The 23,084-nt window shown below is 36.8% G+C and overlaps 1 protein-coding gene across 1 annotated transcript in view; it reads right to left on the reverse strand.

Moving 5' to 3' along the window:
* The window catches only part of GABRG1 (gamma-aminobutyric acid type A receptor subunit gamma1), a 155,642-nt gene extending 143,591 nt beyond the window's left edge, over window positions 1-12,051 (reverse strand). Inside the window, exon 1 of the mRNA XM_007949425.2 lies at window positions 11,948-12,051. Coding sequence (XP_007947616.1) covers window positions 11,948-12,051 — 104 coding nt within the window. The remainder of the gene's footprint in view (window positions 1-11,947) is intronic.
* Between the last annotated feature and the right edge of the window lie 11,033 nt (window positions 12,052-23,084).

Consider the following 23,084-nt stretch of genomic DNA (forward strand, 5'->3'; position numbering starts at 1 on the left):
CATCATGCTTGGTAAAGGTGAGCGTCAGCAGAAGAGAGGAAGACCATCGATGAGAGCGACTGACATGGTAGCTGTAATGATGGGCTCAATCATAGCAACGATTGTGAGGATGGCACAGGACTGGGCCGTGTTTTGTTCTGTTGTAAATAGAGTCACTATGAATTGGGATCTACTCGATGGCACCTAATAACAACATTATATAGAACACTACACCATCATTAAAGAGGAAGTAGAACTAAGTGTGCTGATCTAGAAAGATATCTGCAATAATAGTTTGTGACAAAAACCAGTGTTAAACGTCATTCACTTAAGAAAATGTATACATACAAATATATATAAATATACTTGTCTAAGTGAAAAATCTGAAAGACTTGGCTCCAAAACATTATGGAGGAGTATTTGTAAAGGTAGGAGCTCTGGTAGCATAGTGCCTAAGATACTTGAATGCTAACCAGAAGGCTGGCGGTTCAAACGCACCAGCCACTCCTCAGAAGAAAGGTTGCTCAATCTACTTCTGTAGTGATACCGCCTCGGAAACCCAAGGAGGGGTCTCTATGAGTCGGGGCCGACTCAACGGCACATAACAACACCAACATATTTCAAAAAACAATTTCAAATATAAACACACACATACATACACCTATGCACACAAACTAAGATATATCATTTGTAAATAAAACAGGTCTAACTTGGTGGTGAAAAACTTAGAATGAAAATATATCAGGAACACAGAATATAACAGAAAATTGATCATATAAAAATGATTCTACAATTTGAATTACTAATCCAGAAGAGATAATTAAATGTGACAGTTTCATTGGTGGTCATTTCTGTATAGTTTCCTTGGTAGGGTAGAAAATACATAATTCTCCAAAATTACTTTAAAATAAAGAAGCGAGGAAATAAGTGCCAATAAACATTGCTTTTGTCACATAGTATTTTATTGTTAGTATATAAAAAAGGAGGGTCTGGGTAATTCCCAAACCCATTAAAATATAGTTATATCTAATTTTATTAAATCCAAGAAAGTATTATTCTATTAGTTAATGAACAAAAGGGACAACTTGATATTGAGAGAGATTTTAAAATTAAATTGTATAGTAACATTATTGTACTAAAATTCAGAAAATTATTAAAAAAAGCAGAATTTTTTTCTTAAAATCATTAGTCACAGAATTGAAAATTTCCTACTTCAGTGATTACTCCTTAATAAAACAACCAATACTACTAATAAAACAATCTCTTGTCAATTTCAGGGATTTTTGTTTCTGTTTCGTTTATTTGCTTTTTTTCAATATGTCAACTCTGTTCTTTAAAACAGAGTTTTGAAAACTAGGATCCATGCACCCAATGCAAAGTTTTCAGGGCAATGGTAAATATGCATAAATTGTATATGAACTTGACCATTACTATGTGAATATTGGAGTGGAGGCAGCAGATGGGAGGAGGTATCATCATTTTCATTGCATTCTATTTTAAAAAAGCTGAGTTGAGAGTATATTAAAATGAACATCAAATTCTCTGTGTTTCATTTTATATCCATAGTGCCTGAAAGAACATAAATTAGATTTAGAGAAAAAAAACTTCATCTTCATGACATTCACATTTTCTAAGGCCTTGATGCTTATAGTATCAAAGAAGTCTATAGACTGCTACAAAATTTGCAAAGCGCAGGCATAATATGGAGGCCTCTGAATGAAAGAAAGAAATGAGAACTGGTACCTCTAAATGCAGGAAGATAAACTTTTTTTTTTTTTTTTTCCTAAAACCTGAAAGCATGAAATGAGAGAGAAGATATTTTCATTGACATTAAGATGCTCTGGAACTGTTCATTTAAAAAAGGTGGGAATGCAAAAAAAAAAAAAAAAAACACTCTTTTTAGTCTTATTCCAATCATGACAATTTGGAGTTTTTCAAAAATAACTGCTACTAAAGAAATGACACAAACAAATATACAGTACCTGCACAGAGCATCACATAAATTTATAGAATACAGACATCTGATTTACACTTAATTTTGATCCAGCCGATATGGCTACTTTATGCTAGTCAACATGACTATTTTGTGAGAAAAGTATTCCTTATTGCATTTGTCAGAAAATTATTCTGATAATTATACACATCTAGGATGACAGAGTTGAATAGTGTTCACGGACTTGTGCAGTTTACCAATTGTGTGACCATAAGGGATAGTTCTAGAAAGTTACACACGGATTAATTTGGTCAGCATTGATTCTAACAGCCTTTAAGCTACATGAGGAAAAAAATCAAGACCTGAGTACACCACTATTAAAATACATACATACATACACATACACACACATATAGTAACACTGTATTCTGCTCATAGACTTTCTGATGGGCCCATCCCAACTCAACTGTAGCTTGAATGACAGTGTCTATATGAAACCCAAGGAAGGGTTGCTATGAGTCAGGGCCGACTCAATGGCACATAACAAAAACAACAACATATGTTTTGGTTACCTAGAGCCACTATGAGAAGAATATACCACACACAGGATGGCTTTAACAAACAGGAGTTTATTCTCTTACAGTTTGGAGGCTTTAAGTCTAAGTTCAAAGTGTCAGGTTTTAGAGGCTGGGTGAAAGCCCCTCAATTTGGGGTTTCAGCTCTGCCTCCTGCTCCCAGCTCACTGAAGCTGGAGGCTTTTCTTCACTCAGACAGCTGCTGGCTGCTGAGGCTGACAAACCCAAGGTTTACAAGTGAAATAGCATAGTCCCAATATTACTAAACAACATGGCAGGCCATTGATTCAAGTCCATTGAAACTCCCAAGGTCAGCAGAGCATGGCAGGCTGCTGAACAATGACAGGGTTACATGCAGTGCTCAAGTGTTCCCTAAGCTGGAGACCATTCTCAAAGATTCTCCTTATATATTGGAAGCAGACCACATCCCTAAAGCAGCTATTCAGCTGCTCTAGTAGATTCCACCATGGAGTTAATTGCTAATCTCACCACAGGGGAATAACTACATCCAGCTGCCCAGCTACTCAACCAGGCCCAGCCAAATTGACACACAAGCTTAACTATGCACTATATAAAGTTTATATTCCTACTATTAGCACAGTCTACTCTACTTCTTAGTTACTTAATATATGTATCTAAAAATAGAAATGTTAAATCTCAGAATCCATCTAGGAGCAAAGGATTCATCCAGTTCAGAAGTTCACTAATGTATTGAACTTAAAGCTTTTCATAGGATGTTAAAATGTCAATGCCATGTAGTAGACAACCAGAGTAAAGGATAATCTGTTGTTGTTGTTAGGTGCCATCAAGTGGGCTCCACCTCATAGAAACCTTATGTACAGCAGAACGAAACATCGCCTGGTCCTTTGCCAGCCTCACCATCCCTGCTCTACCTGGGCCCATCTTGCAGCCACTGTGCCAATCCATCTTGTTGAGGGCCTTCCCCTTTTTTGTTGACCCTCCACTTTACCAAGCATGATATTTCTCCAGAGAATGGTTCCTCCTGACAACACGGCCAAAGTAGGTGAGACAAAATCTAGCCATTCTCATTTCTAAGGAGCATTCTGGCTGCACTTCTTCCAGAACAGATCTGTCCTTTCAGCAGCCCATGGCACTTTTAGCATTCTTCTCCAACACAACTCAAAAGCATCAACTCTTCTTAAGTCTTCCTTATTCATTGTCTAGCTCTCACACGCATATGAGGTGATTGGAAATACCATGGCCAGGGTTAGGCACACCTAAGTCTTCAGAGAGACATCTTTCCTCTTCAGCACTATAAATAGGTCTTTTGAAGCAGATTTGTCCAGTGCAATATGTTGTCTGGGAGCTCTGGTAGTATAGTGGCTAAGACACTTGCCTGCTAACCAGACGGCTGACGGTTCAAACCCACCAGCCACTCCTCGGAAGGAAGGTTGGGCAATCCTACTTCCGTAGTGATACTGCCTCGGAAACCCAAGGAGGGGTCACTATGAGTCGGGGCCGACTCGATGGTACATAACAACAACAACAAATATGTCGTCTGATGTCTTCACTGCTGCTTCCATTGGTGTTGCTTATGTAACCAAACAATATGAGATCTTTGACAACTTCAAACATTTTTCCATTTGTCACGATGCTGCTTATTGGTCCAGTTGTGAGAATTTTTGTTTTCTTTATATTGAGACATAATCCATATTGCAACCTGTAGTCTTTAATTTTCATCAGTAAGTGCTTCAAGTCATCCTCACTTTCAGCAAGCAAAGTTGTGTCGTTTGCATATCACAGGTTGTTAATGAGTCTTCCTCCAATTCTTATGCTATCCTTTTCTTTGTATAGTCCAGCTTCTCAGTTTATTTGCTCAGCATACAGATTAAATAAGTATGCAGAAAGGATACAACCCTTACTGATTTTAAACTGTGTTTTATCCCCTTGTTCTGTTTGAATGATAGCCTCCTGGTCTATGTACAGGTTCCTCATGAGCACAATTAAATGTTCTGGAATTTCCATTCTTCTCACTGCTATCCATAGTTTCTTATGATTCACACAATCAAATGCTTTTGCATAGTTAATAAAACACAACTAAACATCTTTCTGGTATGTGTTGCTTTCAGTCAAGATCCATCTCACATCAGCAATGATATCCCTCATTTCACATGCTCTTCTGGATCCAACTTGCATTTCTGGAAGTGCTCTGTCTATATACCGCTGCAACTTTTTTTGAATTATCTTCAGCAACATTTTACTTGTCTATGATATTAATAAAATTGTTCAATAATTTCCACATTCTGTGGGATCACCTTTATTTGGAAGGGGTGCAAATATGGATCTCTTCCACTCAGTTGGCCAGGTAGGTGTCTTCCAAATCTCTTGGCAGTGAGTGAGTGCCTCCAGCTTACCATCCACTTCTTGCAACATCTCAATAAGTACTCTGTCAATTCCTGGGGCCTTGTTCTTTGTCAATTCCTTCAGGGCAGAGTTGACTTCTTCCTTCAGTACCATTGGTTCTTGATCCTATGCCACCTCCTGAAATGGATGAACGTCGACCAATTCTTTTTGCTACAGTGACTCTGTATTCTTTCCATCTTCTTTTGATGCTTCCTGCATCACTCATTATTTTGTCCATAGAATATTTCAATATTGCAACTCGAGACTTAAATTTTTTTATTGATTTATTTCAGCTTGAGGAATGCTGCATGTGTTCTTCCCTTTTTGTTTTCTAACTCCAGGTCTTTGCATATTTCATTATAGTAATTGACTTTGTCCTTTCAATCTCCTCTTTGAAATCTTCTGTTCAGCTCTTTTATCTTGTCATTTCTTCTATTTGCTTTTGCTAGTATCTGTTTAAGGGTAAGTTTAAGGGTAAGTTGGTCACCCGTTTTGGTCTTTTCTTTCTTTCTCGTATTTTTAATGACCTCTTGCTTTCTTCATGGATGATGTTCTTGATGTCATCCCACAATTCCTCTGGTTTTCGGTCACTGGTGTTCAGTGCATCAAATCTATTTTTCAGATGATCTCTAAATTCAGGAGGGATATAGTCAAGGTCATATTTGGCTCTCATGGACTTGTTATAATTGTCTTCAGCTTCAATTTGAACTTGCATATGAGCAACTGATGGTCTATTCCACAGTCACCTCCTAGCCTTGTTTTGGCTGAAGATATTGAGCATCTCTATTGCCTCTTTCCACAGATACAGTTGATATGAGTCCTGTGTACTCTGTCTAGTGAAGTCCACGTGTATATCTGCTGTTTAGGTTGTTAAAAAAAAGGTATTTGCAATGAATAAGTTGTTGGTTTTGCAAAATTCTATCATGCCATCTCCAGCATTATTTCTATCACCAAGACCGTATTTTGCAACTACCGGTGATTCTCCTTTGTTTCTGACTTTTGCATTCCAATCTCCAGTGATAATCAGCACATCTTGATTGCATGTTCGGTCAATTTAATGATTAAAGTTGGTGAAAATCTTCTATTTCTTTGTTTCTGGCTTTGGTGGTTGGTGCATAAATCTGAATAATAGAGTAGTAACTGGTCTGCCTTGTAGGCATGTGGATATTATCCTATCACTGACAACATTGTATTTCAGGATAGATCTTGAAGCATTCTTTGTGCTGATGAATGTCATGCCATTCCCGTTCAATTTGTCATTCCCGGCATAGTAAATCATATAGAAACATAGTTTTCAAAAGGCCTATAAAATTGCAAGACCATACCTCTGGCCTCAGCATAGTAAGATTATCTTCATTAATATTGACCAAAACATAAGCCAACAACAGCTGAAAGCATATAATATTTTCCCAGATTTGAAATAGATAACAGCCCTCCTTTGTGTCTCACTGTAACTCATCTAGAATCCTGACTAACAATTATAGCATTTTATTGTCTTTAATTGTTTATATTATCAGTTCATCTTAACACTAAGTACCAGACTTTAAAGTGCCTGGGAGCAAGGGTTCTCCCTTCTCTATCAGTGGATCTATCGTATGTACTGTCATATATTTTACACAAAATCTATTAGGGCTTACCACTGTATCTTGAGATTCTAGACCCCTGCTGAACACACAGTAGACAGTACCTATGTGTTGACTGAGTGGTAATGCTCACTAATGTTTATTGAATGAATTTATAGCTAGGAATATTTCCTGAAACACAAATCTTCAGTTAGTTAAGAGATTTAATACTAATAAAATTAGATTCTGAGATGTTTAAAAATAGAAGAAATTAAAAATTTCATCTACCTCCCACAGAGTGTAAAAGCTCTTTAACAAGCTTCTGCTTGAATAGGTCTAGTGATAAGGAATCCATAATCTTGTTAGAGGACTTTTGTACTGACAATCTGCCTTCATGTAACTTTCATTACTTGATTATTCTCAACAAAATTTGTTTAAACTAAAAATTCTTACTTTAAACTCTTATGGTTTTTTTTTTTCCCGATTAACTCTAGTGTGTCAAAGTTTCACCTAAAATAATTAATCTAGCACTGCACAAACTATTCCAGAAACTTTGTTACAGGTATAGAGTATGTTTTTCTGCTTACTGTGCTTCTGTCAATGAACCCAATTACCTCTCCTCCCTTCCCCTCTCTTCCTCTCCTCCTTTTGTTCTTTTCTCCCTCTTTGCTTTCCTCCTCCTTTCTTTTCTCTCCTGTATCCATAGCCAGGTTAATTGCATTGGTTTATATGCATATGTAATCTAAGATGTGAGGTGGTTAAGAATGCGGGCTCTGGCTGCAGAACATGTGGGTTTCGGTCTTGGATTCAGCACTTACTAGCAAAATGACCTTTCACAAATTCCTAAAAACTTCTTCACCCCAATTTCACCATCAGTAAAATGGAGAGAATAACATTTTCTTGGTGATCTCTCATGCTTTGTTAGTAATTCTGATAAGTGCAACTTTCTCTGTTGAACATTTCTCTTTAGAATTTTGGAGGCAATTTCCCATAGTTTTCTGGAATTGCTAATGAGAACTCTCATGTCTTTTGGTTCCCTTTACTTGATTGTGATCTCTCTATCAATATCTGTGGTGGTTACATTGTGTGTCAACTTGGCTGGGCCTGGTTGAGTGGCTGGGCAGCTGGTGGTAGTTATTGCCCATGAGGAGACTGGCAATCAACTCCATGGTGGGATCTACCACAGCAGCTGAGTAGCTGTCTTTGGGATGTTGTCTGCTTCCTGTATATAAGCAGCAGCTTTGGGAATGGTCTCTAGCTTATGGTACGCTTGGACCCTGCATGTAGCCATATCATTGTCCAGCAGCCTGCCATGCTCTATGGATCTTGGGACTTACAATGGATTTAAATTAATGGTCTGCTGTGTGGTTTGGTAACATTGAGACTGTGACTTTTTACTTGCCAACCTTGGGTTAGTCAGCCTCAGCAGCCAGCAGCTGTCTGAGTGTAGAAACGCTTCTACCTCCAGTGGGCCAGGAGCAGGAGGCAGAGCTGGACCCCAGGGTTGAGGGGTTTTCATCCATCCTCTAGAGCCTGACACTTTGAACTTGGACTTCTATCCTCCTTAACTGTAAAAAAATAAACTCCTGTTTGTTCAAGCCATGCCATTTGTGGTATGTTCTTATCAGAGCAGCACTAGGTAACCAGAATACATCACCTTGGAAACCCAAGGAGGGGTCACTATGAGTCAGATCTGACTGGACTGCAATGAGTAGATACAGGTCTTAGCAGTGACTACAAACTCCTATGTCTACCCTGCTCAACGCCATAAAGCCAGCATATTGCACTGGTCTAGTACATAGTAGGTGTGCAATAAATAGTTATGGAATTAATAAATGCTCTCTCCTAAATCTATGAGATATTTGATAACACATAAGGTGCCAAGGACTTCACTCTATTGCACTTAAAACTACTTTACCTAGGGAAAAATAAAACCTGAGTCACTGTGATGCCACAATTATTATTTTTTCTTATATCTTTTCAGATATAATTTTAAGCCCTAGCTTGTTTGCATAAATATTTCACTTAATTTTAAAACAATCTGGAAAGATAGGTGTCATTTTCCAATTGTCAAAAATGAGCAATTTCTGCCTAAAAGATGAAAAGTAATTTGCCTGTGACCACTCTAGTGGGAAATGATGGAACTGCAACTAGAATCTAGATGTGATGGTAAAGTCCATTTGTTTCACTTAAGTATCCCATACATATGTGAATTACTCTCCTTAGGCCTCTACATTTGATTTATGCCCACTCCTCTGCCTTTCCCCTGCAGTCATTTGTGATATTTTGATAATCATTTTCTCAGTATCTCAAGAGTCATATTTCAGTTTTCCACCCTTCCTTTCCTTTCCTCCCTCAGATCACCTTCCTTATTATATTAAACAAAGTTTAATCATCTTTCTATAAAGATAAAATATTATATTAGTATATTTATTGTTGGAATGAAGTGTTCAACACTTCCTTTTGTTGCTTAGCTAAAAATATTATCAGTTTTTAACAAAATAAAATAGAAGAGGATTATTGTTTGTTTGAATAACCTAAAATAATCTACACATGGTAGATATATCAAGGATGATATTTGTATGTTAGATTTAAAATAACTTTGTTTATAGTTCTTCTTTAATATTTAAGTTTGCATGATCATCATCAATAGTTCATTAGAAATTTAGGGCAAAAATCAATCAACAGCTAAAAAGAAATCACTCATTAACTACCATTCCCCAAAAAATAATATAATGTTTAAGCTACTTAAAAATAATGTATTTTTAAAACTATGGTATTTGAATATTTTCATCTGGTAAACTGAATAGTTTTATAATTATTTGATTTATTCATGAAAATTGTCTTTAAAAATAAACATAACTTATTTTCCATCTGCTCTTTCAAAATATAACTTCTTAGACAAAGCTTAATGTAGGTCATTTTTTATAGCAGCTAAAATCTAAAAACACTTTTCAACCATTCTTAAAACCCTGGTTATAGGTTGATTTTTTTTTTTTCCAACATTACACTTGAGTTCAAGCAAGCTCATGAGATTTTAACTAACTTATCAAGATGCCAAAGGGCATGATGGGAGTGTAACACAGAAAGCAGGACTACAGCTGTTCGCTCCGATAATAGGACAGGCTTTCAAATTTCAGAAATGGAGAAATCAATATAATGTCTCTCCTTTATCCTCTTCATGGACACTAATGAGGAAGTAAGGCATTGCTTCTGTTCAAACTTAAGGAAATTTCAAAATAGTTCACTTTGCAACTATGCAAACCAGTGTAAGCGTAAGAGAACAAAATTCTTACAAACAGATGCATTTGTGGTTTATTTTGAAAATGTTCCTGAAACAGAGAGAAAGAATGAGAAATATGAATGTGCATGGTTTTTGTATGTTGACACCTGTGATATCCAACTCATTATTGCTTATAAAAGAAGAAACGAGTTCATCTCAACTGTAGCTAGTTTAAAAAAGTGAAAACATGAACTCTTATAATTGAAGCCATAAAAATTATAGCAGAAATGGATAGGTTTGTTTTTAATGTTATTTATTCACTGACCAGAATGATCCAGATTATCTATAGTATTGTGATAAGATGACTTATGTGTCTATTTCAATTATATAACACCTCTTTCACTTATTCATACATTTAGTAAGAAAGTGTAGCGCATCCCCATATTAAATATCTTTCTTGATAACTACTAGGCATGGCCAGTGAAGTAACCATTGGATTACTTTATTATGTTTCAGTTCAAATTTTGGACATATTGAACATTGAAAAGTTGAAGAAATCATAAATGACCTACAATTATCCTTCATTTCCCAGATGAAGAAACTGTATTCAGAGAGGTTAAGGACCCAGATACATGAGATCATGTCTCCTGACTCCCAAGCTCCACTATCCTATATGGCTCCTATCCCTGAGAAGCTTGAAGGAGTTCGGGAGCCAATTACAATGATCACAATGTGCATGCCCTCATATGCAAAACATTTTTGCAAAATAAAACATCTCTGAACAGAATGTATGGTCTTTAGTAAGCAGCTTGCTTATTATGTGAAAAAGGAAACTTAAACTTATGATGAAAAAGCGTACAGGTTGGCATTCCAGGAAACCACTGGCTAAATCTGCCTTTACTTATGAGAACATATATTCATTTATAATATTGCAAAGATGCATGAAACATTTTCTATTTAAATATTGTCTCTAAAATTTAATAATATATTCAGAGAAATAAGCCATTATGGCACAAATTATGTATCAGAAAAAAAATCAGTTGAGTAGTTATGTTTGTCCCCATGCAGAAAATTTACAATTCTAATGGAAAGGGTAAATAAACTTAAACTGTAATACTTGAAACAGGACCCAGCGTCAGAAATTTTCTAGCAGGTCTATTATTATTTAGCCCACTTTAATCAATTCTGTTTTCTGAGAGAAAACATAGTTGTTCTATCTGCTAGTAGTGACAAAAAATATTCCCTATAGTTATATACTAAAATCAAATCATGAGCAACAATGCATTTAAGCAATGATCACTAAGCATTAAGCAATAGTTATTAAGGCATGTTTCTATCTGTAGAGTGATTGCACTTTACCCTTGAGTTCTAAGCAGAATCATTTAATGCAATAATATAATTTTAAATGCACATATATTTAAAGCACAGTGCATTATATGAGTGGTGTATCTGAGACCTTCATAATATCTATCACTTAATATATTTAACTACATCCAGCCACTATTCCTATACACAATACAGATAAGATACTTGAGCATTTTATTTTTCTATCAGAATGATTACAAAGTTTATTGAAAGATATTAAAGTGCCAGTCTTCTTCCTCTTAAATTTGTGGCTTAGGATTTGTAATATTACACACACACACAATATTCATATCATCATAGAATTTTAATTACTAGGGAACAGCCAGTTAATGTGAAAAATTATTCAGTACTTATTTAATATAATAGATATGAGTATTTTCTGACTTAATGTTACCCATTTTCAACCCTAACAATTTTTAATCACATTTATCTTCTTTCTTAATGTAAAACATTGTTGTTGTTGTTGTTTTTCCAGAATAGCAAAGTTACCAAAAATAATAAGGAAAAAAAAAAAGCAAACTTAGTATATAGCACAGTACCATACACATCAGATTGAGCAACAACAAGTTTCTGAAATAACTGTCTTTAAAATGCAGAATCATGCAGAAAGTTAAGAGTTCATCCATGGGCATCCATTCACTAAATTCAGTAGCAAAGTCATTTCTACACCACAAACATCACTCCCAATTAGCTGAATCTTCACTCTTTATATTCTGCTTGAAGCAGAAAACAATTGAGCTAACCTCCAAGCTTCTGAAATAGGTTAATTTCATTCAACCTGAACGTGAATTGATTTAATCAGAAAAATGTGGTATGCTATGGTAAAATAACACACTAATGTCCCCGTAGTGAAAATTACTTAACTTACCATGAATTTTAAAGAAGGGGAATGAAGGGGAAGAGAATGTAGACCAAATAATAGTTTTAGATCCTTGAATTTACTCACCAGTTTCCGAAGTGCAGGACCAGTAACAAGAACATAAGCCTCACCCTTCTGTTTTGACTCCACAGAAGGAAAGGGAAGAAGAGAAAAGCTTTCAAAGAACCCATTGGGCTCGATCTTTTGCTCTTTCTGCTTGTGCTACAAGAGCTAAAGGTTTCCAATCCAGGATTTATTTTCCCACCTCAGCAATAGCTCTGTGAGTACTGGAAAGGAGAGTGTAGGAAGGCAATACACCTCTCCACCAGGTAGGATGCGACTCCCAGGGGAATTGAAGACAGGAGCCAATCAGACAGAGAAGATGCTGGCATAAATTATTTTAAAAAGATTCGGTCCAATCAGTAGCCTAAAGAGGCGGGGCTTCCCCTACTAGAAAGCGAGCCCAGTAGGGGAAAGGGCTCTGACTTTCTAAAAGAAAAACAAACCTCTCCTCCCTCGCAATGACAGAGAAATGTTACAGTGGCCTTGACAGATTCCCTCCTTAGCGAAAGCCGCTTCCCTTTCCCGGGGCTTTCCTGATGACTGGCTATTTCGGTAGCCATTGCCTCCCTCCATTCCCACGTTTGGATACTGAATCTGTCTTCCAAGAGAAAGCCCTGGAAGCAGGCAGTGAGTGCCTGGTTGATTTTACTCAGGCACGGGAATGTTCTATTATTTTTTGTTAAATATTTTTAATTTCTGAGGGTGAGAGCGGTGTCTCACTTATCTTTGCAGACCCAGCAATTGTCAACAAATGCCTAACACAAATGAACATTCAGGAGATATTGAATATAAAATTGAACGAGTGAGCGAATGAATGAACGGGCTTGATGCTTCCAGGTAGAAATATTTCCTCCCTACTCCTGATGCCGCTGCGCGTAGAACTTGCAGTCCCTTCTCTCTCTGGGTACCAAAAGATAGCACTAATGAATAACGCCAACCATTTTACAAAAACAAACACAAAATTCGATTTTAAAATTGCTCTTGGCTGCAGGACTTGTAGACCTTTTCCATGTGAGATCCGTGTTCCTTTCTCCCTCCCCAGTTGCCTTGCAATTTGTTGTGCTCTGGTGTTTGGTACTCAACTTCAGAGGCTCCGTTTTGAGTTTGCAGCGGAGCTTAACAGTTGCCATGGCAACCGGCAAGCCTCCTGGCAGCTGGAACAGCTGTAGAGTGAACGACAGTCATGGTGGTGCAAGCCGGTTCGCTCTGGCAAGCCATCTTCTATTTTTACGCCTTGGTAGATCTCTGCTGTTCAACACACTGCCTGGGGCTGGGGTCTGTGACATTCTCATTAATCACCCCACAATCATTGGAATTGGTCAAATTCCAGGCTGAACTGCAATTCACCCCCCTAGGGACCTGAAAGTACTTGCCAGCAAACGTACAAGCCAGAAATGAAAGTGTTAATGCATGGTGATAAGGTAACTCTTGCTACCACACCTTCTGAACTTACTTCAAAGAACTGAACAGGGGTAATTAAGTGGCCTGTTCTAAATGATGGTGCAGTATTAGGCTTTTCTCCCCTTTCTTTGATTGATTCTCCATCCTTTTAGTCTCCTCTGAAAATAAGTATTGATCTCTTTGTTTTTCTTCTCCCCACGTTAATTAGGCAAGATTATTCTCTTCCACAAAGACTGTTAGTCAACATAGTCCATACCAAGTAATTTATATAACAAAAACATTTCATTATAATAGATTTTTGAGGGAGTAAATTTAGGTGAAAGTTGATGTCAATATAAATACCAGTTGTTTTGTTTTGTTTTTCTCCTGCTTCAATTAAGAATGTGTTTTGGATAGCTATTTAACTATTTCATTGTATGCACACACTAATTCACTGATCTGATTAGCCAGTGAAGTAAGAATTAATTCACTGATCAACTAGAAGAACAAATAGTCTAGTAACCTACAGTATTTTCTAAGACTAGGTAAGGATTTTGGATATACTAATGAGAATGTAATAGTGCATGGCATTATACAATTGCAGTTGATCATTCTCCCATCAATAATTCTTAACTAGGCTTTATTTTATTGTTATCATATGTAATTGAAAGATGTTGAGAGCAGTTAAGAGAAATTAATGGAGAGGAAAGGTGAAGGATAAACTGTTGGGTAATTACAAACTCTCTCCACTCTTGTAAAAGATAAAGGATTGGAGTTAGGAAAATAGTCTAGTATTTTCCAAAATCGTGTTTTGTCAATTTTGTGCTGAAATATTTTCCTAATCATTTCATTCCTTTAAGTACTTTTACCTCTTTATTTTGATGTCTCTTCCATACTACTGTTCCCCTTACAAAAACATATGTCTCTGGGAAACTGACTCTGTTCTGCCGTGGAGTCAGATCTGTTTCTGCTTCCAAGGCAGTATCACTATAGAAGTAGATTGTCCAACCCTCCTTCCAAGGGGTGGCTGGTGGGTTTGAACTGCCAGCCTTCTGGTTAGCAGTCAAGCCTTAATTTATTTATAGTGCCATGTTTGAGAAGCATGGAGATATGGGTGAAAGGAACTGTAGACAGATCCCATTGCAGCTGCCGACTTGCTTATATTGGCACTGAATTCACCATTCCCATCCTCCTCCCTTTGATAGGATAAGCCACAATCCTTATCCACTAGTGTTGTATATACTGTAACTAACATCAACTCATATTGCACGTTTTTATTTTTCTCATAATTTGACAAGGGATCAAGTTAAAATGCTTGAGATATCTAATGAAGAAGCAGATTAATGGGCTTTGCACAGACCTAATGGACTAGAACTTTTACCAGGAACCCTGCAGATTCTCATGCATCAGAAAATTTGAGAACCACTGTCCCACATCTTCTCTCAAAATGGCCAGTCCACAAAATGTCCAACTGGTTATACATGTACAGCTAAATCCTAGCAAAGCCGTGTTTCAGCATGATTTATCTGCTCATTATTAATTCATTCATTCATCAAATATTCATTAAGAAAATATGATGCCAGATACTGTGCTTGGCATTAATAATACAGTGGTAAATAAGACTTACTGTTTTGTGCCTCAGTTTATTCTTCTTTAAAAAGGCATAAGCATTCCAATTGGCGTATAGAGTTGTTTTAAGGATTAAATGGATTAATGCATGGGGATCACTTGAAAAGTGCCTGAAACTTACAAAGTACTCAGAGAAAAATATTAGTTGTCATTATTGTTATCCTACTGAGGGTCGGTTTCAATTCTAAATGATTCACCATAGCCCCTAGCACTGTGCCTGCTACAGAGTAGTTTTTTGCTAGAATGTACAGTCTAATGGGGAGGAAGGAGAGGTAGGGGACACTGATACATTCACCATTCTCCCAATGCTGTCCTTATACCAGGATTCTCAAGGACAAGAGGATATTTTGAGCCATATTCTAATATGAGAAGCTCTACACTTCAGCCAAACTCTATACTTCTTAAAGTCTATATTTCAGCCAAGACAAAAATTGCAGTTTTCTAGACTCCTCACTGGGTATTATATGTATTTTTGTCTTCTCACATGCAGTTCTCTCATCCTGGAAAGCCCTTTCTTCATCTCTATCTGTCAAATTCCTCTGCATTATTCCTGATTATGTGTAGGGGTCATTTCTTCCAAGAAGATTTTATTAATCCTTTGCTACAGGCCAGTCTGTGTTACAAGGCCATCCTATAACAACAGTGAATGTTAACTGTGTGCTTACTATGTACCAACAGGCATTGTTCTAAATCATTCTAGATTGTAGCTGTATGTAGTCCTCTCTCCTTCTAGAAAAATTCTTTCATATCTGTTTCAAATTAATAAAAACTATCTATATTTCCATCCATATTGTCAGTTTTGTGTTTTTTCACTTTTTTAATTTGAGTCATAGTGATTATTATAGCTAGTATTATATTTTGTGTTTAATGTTGTTGTTATGTCAATATGTGTATATTTGATTAATAACTTTTCTCTCTTAGAATGTAGTTCTAGCAAGGCAAGGACTTCTTTATTTTTCCCACCATCACTGTATCCCTTTTGTCCAAATCGGTGGCTAGCAGATAGTAGGTACTCAATAAATTATTTGAAATCAATAAGGATTCAATGTATGATTGAAGAATAAACAGATAAATGACTTTAATCTACTTATAATTCTGGAACCAATAAGGGGTTTCTGTTTAATAGCATTAAGTTCCAAGTACTCTGTGCTAAATAGACTAAATCCAGATCTTGATGCTTGACTTATTCCTTATTGCTAGATCATGGGAATTAATTTTCCTCTTATTTATGGTTTGCTAGACCCAAAATTAACAAAATCAGCCACCTGACTTTAAGCAACTGGATTATTATATAAATCAAACAGCAATGAGGACCAGCTAAAAGAGATTTCAAGTGACTAAAAGCACATGCCCAATCTCCTTAATCCTGCACTTGACCTCCAGAGTAAAGGGAGTGAGATCAGAAACTGGTCCTACGATGGTAAGGCAGCAATGGATCTATAGTCCTTTTATTCATTTCCACGTCTTATTTCTTTCCTAGGGCTTTGCAGATCTCCTTACTTTCTCTCCACTTCACCCTTCATTCTTTCCTAGTCCATTTTTTATTCTTAAACTGTCACTTACTCAAAGGACTCTCAAATCCCTACTATAAATTAAGTCCTTTATTATACTATTCAAGTAGCACTCTGCAAGGAGCTTTGGTAGCACAGTGCCTAAGGCAACTGGCTGATAACCATAAGGTTGTTTGTTCAAACTCACCAGACACTCTGCAGAAGCAAGACTGGGCAATCTGCTTCCGTAAAGATTTACCACCTCATAAACCCAATGGGAGTCGCTATGAGTTGGAATCGACTCAACTGCAGTGGGTTTGGTTTTTGGTATAGCACTCTGCACTTTTCACTTTTGAGACTTATAATATTCTTTAATTAATTGTTTTCTTTAATTCAAGAAACATTCACAGAGCAATTGGGTTCCAGACAATCGTCTATAAGTTGAAGATGCCATTATAAACAACTCAGACCAGTATTTATGTGCTGGTAAAAGTTTCATTTTATTGAACTTTGTATAATATTAAATTTCCATTCATAAAATTATTTTTTAATAATTTTTGTCTCTTCTATAGTGGTTGTTCCTTCATAGCAAAAGATCTTGTTCTTTTTCTTTTTTACTTTTTATTTTCATTTTCCATGCTATCTCCAATATCTAGCCTAGGGCCCCATCATGGCCATTTATTGGATAAATAAATAAATGAAAGAACGAACTGCAGCATATCTACACTTACAATCTATGTAAGTTTGGGCCTTATATTTCATTTCTGCAAGCTTACGCTTATTTCCTATAAAGTAAATATACATTAATATAGAGTTTGCTTAGTTGGTATAATATTCTTGGATAATATAACTAAAATGCATAGCATATAATAGGCTTCAACAGATAGTAAAAATTTGGAATCAGGATGGTAAATCCTTGTAAACAACTTGATTTGTATAATTGATCTCCTTTGGGAAAAGTAAAGAACAGAGAGTCAGATATTCTAAATTGAAATATTGGCTACACGAATTATTTTTGTGACCTTTGGCAAATCACAACTTCTGTCTGAATGTCAGGCTTTTTCTTTACAATATGAAGATGAGAGTTAATACTACCACAGTGGACCAGCATGAAGATCAAATAACATAGCCTTAGTATAACTCTAAGTTATTAATCAATACAGAAATATTAGTTCTTCACATTATTGTTATTACTTTATTATAATCAGTACAAAATTGCAGCAATTAGAGAAGGCATGAGAAAAAAATAAAATGCCAAGAACTATCTATATGATTCTCACAGTTTGTTAGACATTGGATATCTTAAGTGACTTGGATATCTTGAATTATTGAAATCCCACAACAGTTTTGTGTGGTAGTACTATTATTATTCATTTATTTTGTAGGTGAGGAAATTAAAGAGTAAATTTTTAGTAATCTTCCCAGGTCACATAGCAAGTGAATGCCACAGCTGAGATTTGAAACTAGGGAGTGGTTGCAGAGCCTATATTTTGAGCAACTAGGTAATACTGCCCTCCAGGTTGTAGATGCATCTGCTTTAAAGAACATACTTCATATTTCTTCCAAGGCCATATTTTCTGCCTCAGGTTAGCTAACGTGGCTTCTTCAGTGACTATGTACCAGGGCATCACTGTCCTGGAGAGCTTCATATTTTACTTTAAAAGGCCATTCCATAAAAATGTCAAAAGTAGGAAATAGTTTTTGAAGAATGACTCTTCAGGAGCCATGTTTCAAAGGAATATAGTCTTGTTTAGGATATGAGACACTTACAGGAAAGAGGTTCCAGCACTTGGAGATTTATTGAAGCTTGACACTTAATGAAAACCCTAAAGGTTTTGATGGAGCTTTATTATGTCAATTACTCATATACCTCATATATAACCTAATATATTTAACTTCAAAAATCCCTTCCTAGCAGAAATGGCATTGAAATAGTAGCGCACAGGGTGTTTTGAATGAGTCGTAGCCACTCCCTAACTCCCTACTCATCCAGCTTACAGTATGTGATATGTCTGCTTATGTGGCTTTGACAAGAAGCTTAACAACAATACAATTTCATATAAACATTGGGATCCAGAGACAGAGAACTACCTTCTATTTGCATATTTCCTCTTTCATTTGAATTACTGTTTTGAGCATCAGAATTTCCCAAAGAACATAGGTAATACATGTAAATATTGGGAAACTTTACTTCTCAGATCTTCTCTTCCACCATGAGTGTCATGCACAACAAAAGAATTGCCAGTGTTTATCTACAAAGATCTGGGGAACCTATAAAGAATTGATTCTAAATATATTTTATCAAGGGAGGTGCTGGTGGCATAGTGCCTCAGGCATTTGACTGCTAACCAGAAGGCTGGCAGTTCAGATCGACCAGCCACTCCTAAGAAGGAAGGTTGAACAATCTACTTCTGTAGTGATACCAAATGAGAAACCCAAAGAGAAGTCACTATGCATCGGATCCAACTCTACAGCAGTGTGTTGCATTTTGTTGTGTATGTTGTATCAAGGAAAAAGGAATATAGTGTTGAATTGGGCAACATACATTGAATCTGATACACTAAGCAAACACTCTAGGTTCAATATTAAATCAAGCAGTTAAGGATGTCTCTAATAGTTTGGGTAATTGACTACAAATTTTATTCACAATTAACCTATAATAATGAGGTTGAAATGGACTTGGTTCTGTAAAGTAAGGTACCCAAATTTTTAGGAAAAAAATGACTAATAGACTAATAAAGTGGATTTAACCTGTAAGACCTGTACACCAACCTACTACTATAAGCCTGAGTTTCTCCAAGGACAATCCTTCTATGAAAGCAATAAGAGATGCATTCACAAGGGAGTTGCAGCAGCCTTGAAAAGTTCTCTAGTTTTTGCTAGGTGTAGGCCAGAGATGACAGTGGGACCTGCTGCCATCAAGTTGGATTCCCTAAATCAAATAGGGATTATGGGGTCTCAGTTGTTGTTGTTGTTGTTGTGTGCCATCGAGTCAGCCCTGACTCAGAGCCTCCCTATATTCAATGGATATGATGATAGCCCAGAGTTGTATGGCCAATGCACCAGAAATTAATTGCTGGCATTATTGTTAGCATGGTTACAGTAATAGGTAGCAGAACTAAAATAGTAATCAGCATAGTTTGACCTTCAGAGATCCTTAGAGTTAGCTCATTGATCATGATGTCCTTAGAAGTAAAGCAGATAAGAAGCCTACCACAGCCTTATTGATTGTATAAACAGAAAAGCTTTAGATCTGTGAAGAGAGATGTTATTTGAGTCACTATAATAGAATCCAGCCACCTCAACCAATTTCTATGCTTAAGCCAGTTCCTGGGTCAAAATTCACTATAGTAAAAAAGAGTATTGCAATTCCTTGAGAAAGCACTAGGCAACACAGTCAAAAATATATGCTTAAAATCTGCCTCTTATTTTCCCCTAAAGAATCCTGACACCCTTTATCTGGGTCTTGTGAAACAGGAATGAATAAATCTTTTGAGAAGATAAGGTCCTGTCCATAACTAACAGTACTTCACGGATACCCAAAATGATGCTGTAGCCAATAGTCAGAGTAGAGGCTTATGGAGATCAGGTAATAAATGAAATTATTATTTGGGCCCAAGTAAGGGTCATAGTTTCTTTGTTATACAAGGAACTTTTTATACAAGGAGAGCCAGAACTTGATGAGATTGTCTTGTTTTCTTGATTTCATGATTTTTCTTTCTTTGATAGGGTGTGGCCTCACCACTTTTCTATCATTCTTTTTAGTGGAAAATATTTGAGTTTTACTTCTCTAACATGTTTCCACCTTATACATGTTCCAGCTTTCACAGATTTTACTGTATCTAAAATGCATGGCTGTGGCAAGTAGACACAGCACTGGTATAATACCACTTAGATTCCTCGACCTGTGAAGTAAGAGTTATTATGATAGAAAAATCTAAGTGAAAGCCACAAAGACTACTTTTACCTACTAATATAATAAGCAAAACATGACATATTTATGTCACATCGAGTACTTGAAAGACACAGGAGTTGTGTTTCCTACTATATTCCTGTTCAATTTGGTCTTTGTTGAAGGCACATAGAAATAGAAGAATGATATTGGATTTCAAAGCCTTAATAAGGTAATGATTCTAATTGCAGTTATGCCAAATGTGGCTTCATTGCTAGAGCTGATCAACAATCCCCTGGCATCTGACATGTAGCTATGCACACACACACACACACACACACACACATGTTTTATATATATATACTTCAATTTGATTGTGGTTTGGGTGAAAGTTTACAGAGCAACTTAGTTTCCCATTCAACAACTCAAACACATTTTGTTTCATGACATTAGTTGCAATCCCCTTAATATAACAGGACTCCTCCCACTTCCTCCCTGTGTTCTCTGCTTCCATTCATCATTCTTTTGTACCCTTTCCTGCCTTCTGAACTTTGTTTTTGGGCAAATGCTGAACTTTTGATCTCATATGGCTGATTGTTCTGGGGTAAATGTTACCCAAGGGTGTTATTGTTTTCTTAATAGGCCTGTCTACTATTTTCCTGTCTATTGTCTGCCTGAAAGGGGATCCTCCAAGGTACATTAAGTTCCAGGTTTGAAGGGTATCTAAGGCCTATGTTCTCAGGGGTTCCATCAGTCTCTATGAGACTAGTATGTCTACTCTTTTTATTATTTTGTGTTTTGTTCTACATTTTTTTCTCATTCTGTCTGACACCTTCTATTGTGATAACAGTCACAGTGGTCAGTAGTGGTAGCTGGGCACAATGCAGTTCTTCTGGTCTCAGACTTGTGGAGACAGTGGTTTGCCTGGTTTACCAGTCCTTTGGACTAGCTGTTTCCTTGAAATTTTTATTATCTTTATTCTTCTTTGCTCCAGATGGGGAAAGACCAGTAGTTACATTTCAGATGTGCACTCACAAGCTTGTAGACCCCAGTAGCTACTCATAAAAATAGGTTGTAGAACACTGTCTTTGTGGACTATGTTATGCCAATTGACCTAGATTTCCCTTACGACTATGGTCCTAAGCCTCCAAACTCAGTGACTCAGTCTCTCAAGGTGGTTTGTTATAGATAAGAAGTTTGCATAATTTTGGCCCCTGTATGCTCTTGGATATATTTACAGCACATACAAATATCTAGGTAGAAATATCTTCTGCCAAATCTATATACATTCATGGATGTACTTCCATACACCATCCAACATCTGTTCAGTTTACATATCTACCTATGTATTCACTCATACTATTGTTCATTATTACTGTTATTGTAGGATCGTGTATGTAACGGTATTTACCACTGTTGTCTTTTACTCTTGGGTACCTCCCAGGGACTTTATTTGCCTTGGTCTTGTTGGTAAGAACAATTTTCAATTTTTTACTTCAGGCTCATAAGATCAGCAATACAGTGTCACTGACCTATCTCAGGACTCACTCTAACATCCCTCCTTATGACATAATCTAATCTAGTCTAAAGGAACTTTGATCATCACTTTATTTCAGAAGATATTAAGCTGACAACATTGTACTGATTGGACATACTGAGAAAGAAGCAGCAGCTACTCTAGGCAAGTTGGTAAATTGTATACACACCTGTGGAAAATAATTTCCACAATAATTCTGGGGCTGGCCACCGTGGTGCAATATGTTGTCGTTTTGTTGTTAGGTGCCGTTGAGTCGTTTCCAACTCATAACGACCCCATGCACAGCATAACGAAACACCACCCTATCCCGCACCAGCTCCATGATCCTTGCTATACTTGAGCCCATTGTCATAGCCAACATGTCAATCCATCTCATTGAAAGCCTTCTCCTCTTTTGTCAACCTTCCACCTTACCAAGCATGAATTCCTTTTCCAGGGAATGGTCCCTTCTGACAACATGACAAAAGTAGATGAGATGAAGTCTAGCCATTCTCACTTCCAAGGAGCATTTCGGATGCACTTCCTCCAGGACAGATCTGTTAGTTCTTTTAGCAGTCCATGGTATTTTCAGCATTCTTCACCAACAACACAACTCAAAAGCATCAACTCTTCTTTGGTCTTCGTTATTCATTATCCAATCTCATATGCATACGAGGTGATTGGAAAGATCATGGCTTGTGTCAGGCGTACCTTAGTCCTCAAGGAGACATCCTTGCTCCTCAGCACTTAAAAGAGTTCCTTTGCAGCTGACCTGCCCAGTGTTACACGTCGTCTAATGTCCTGACTGTTGCTTCCATTGGTGTCGATTGTAGAACCAAGCAACATGAATTCTTTGACAACCTCAATCTTTCCTCCATTTATCACGATGCTGCTTATTGGTCCAGTTGTGAGGATTTTTGTTTTCTTTATATTGAGATGTAATCCAAATTGCAGACTGTATTCTTCAATCTTCATCAGTAAGTCCCTCAAATCATCCTCACTTTCAGCAAGCAAAGTTGTGTCATCAGCGTATCTCAGGTTGTTAATGATTCTTCTTCCCATCCTGATGTTTTTCTTCATATAGTCCAGTTTCTCAGATTATTTGCTCAGCATATAGTTTGAGTAAGTATGGGGAAAGGTTATAACCATGACATACTCCCTTCTTGATTTTAAACCATGCAGTGTCCCCTTGTTCCATTTGAATGACAGCTTCCTGGTCAAGGTACAGGTTCCTCATGAGTACAATCAAGTGTT

This window comes from Orycteropus afer, unplaced genomic scaffold, assembly GCF_000298275.1.
Source record: "Orycteropus afer afer isolate SDZICR_OR568_19922 unplaced genomic scaffold, OryAfe1.0 scaffold00246, whole genome shotgun sequence".
Classification (NCBI taxonomy): Eukaryota; Metazoa; Chordata; class Mammalia; order Tubulidentata; family Orycteropodidae; genus Orycteropus; species Orycteropus afer.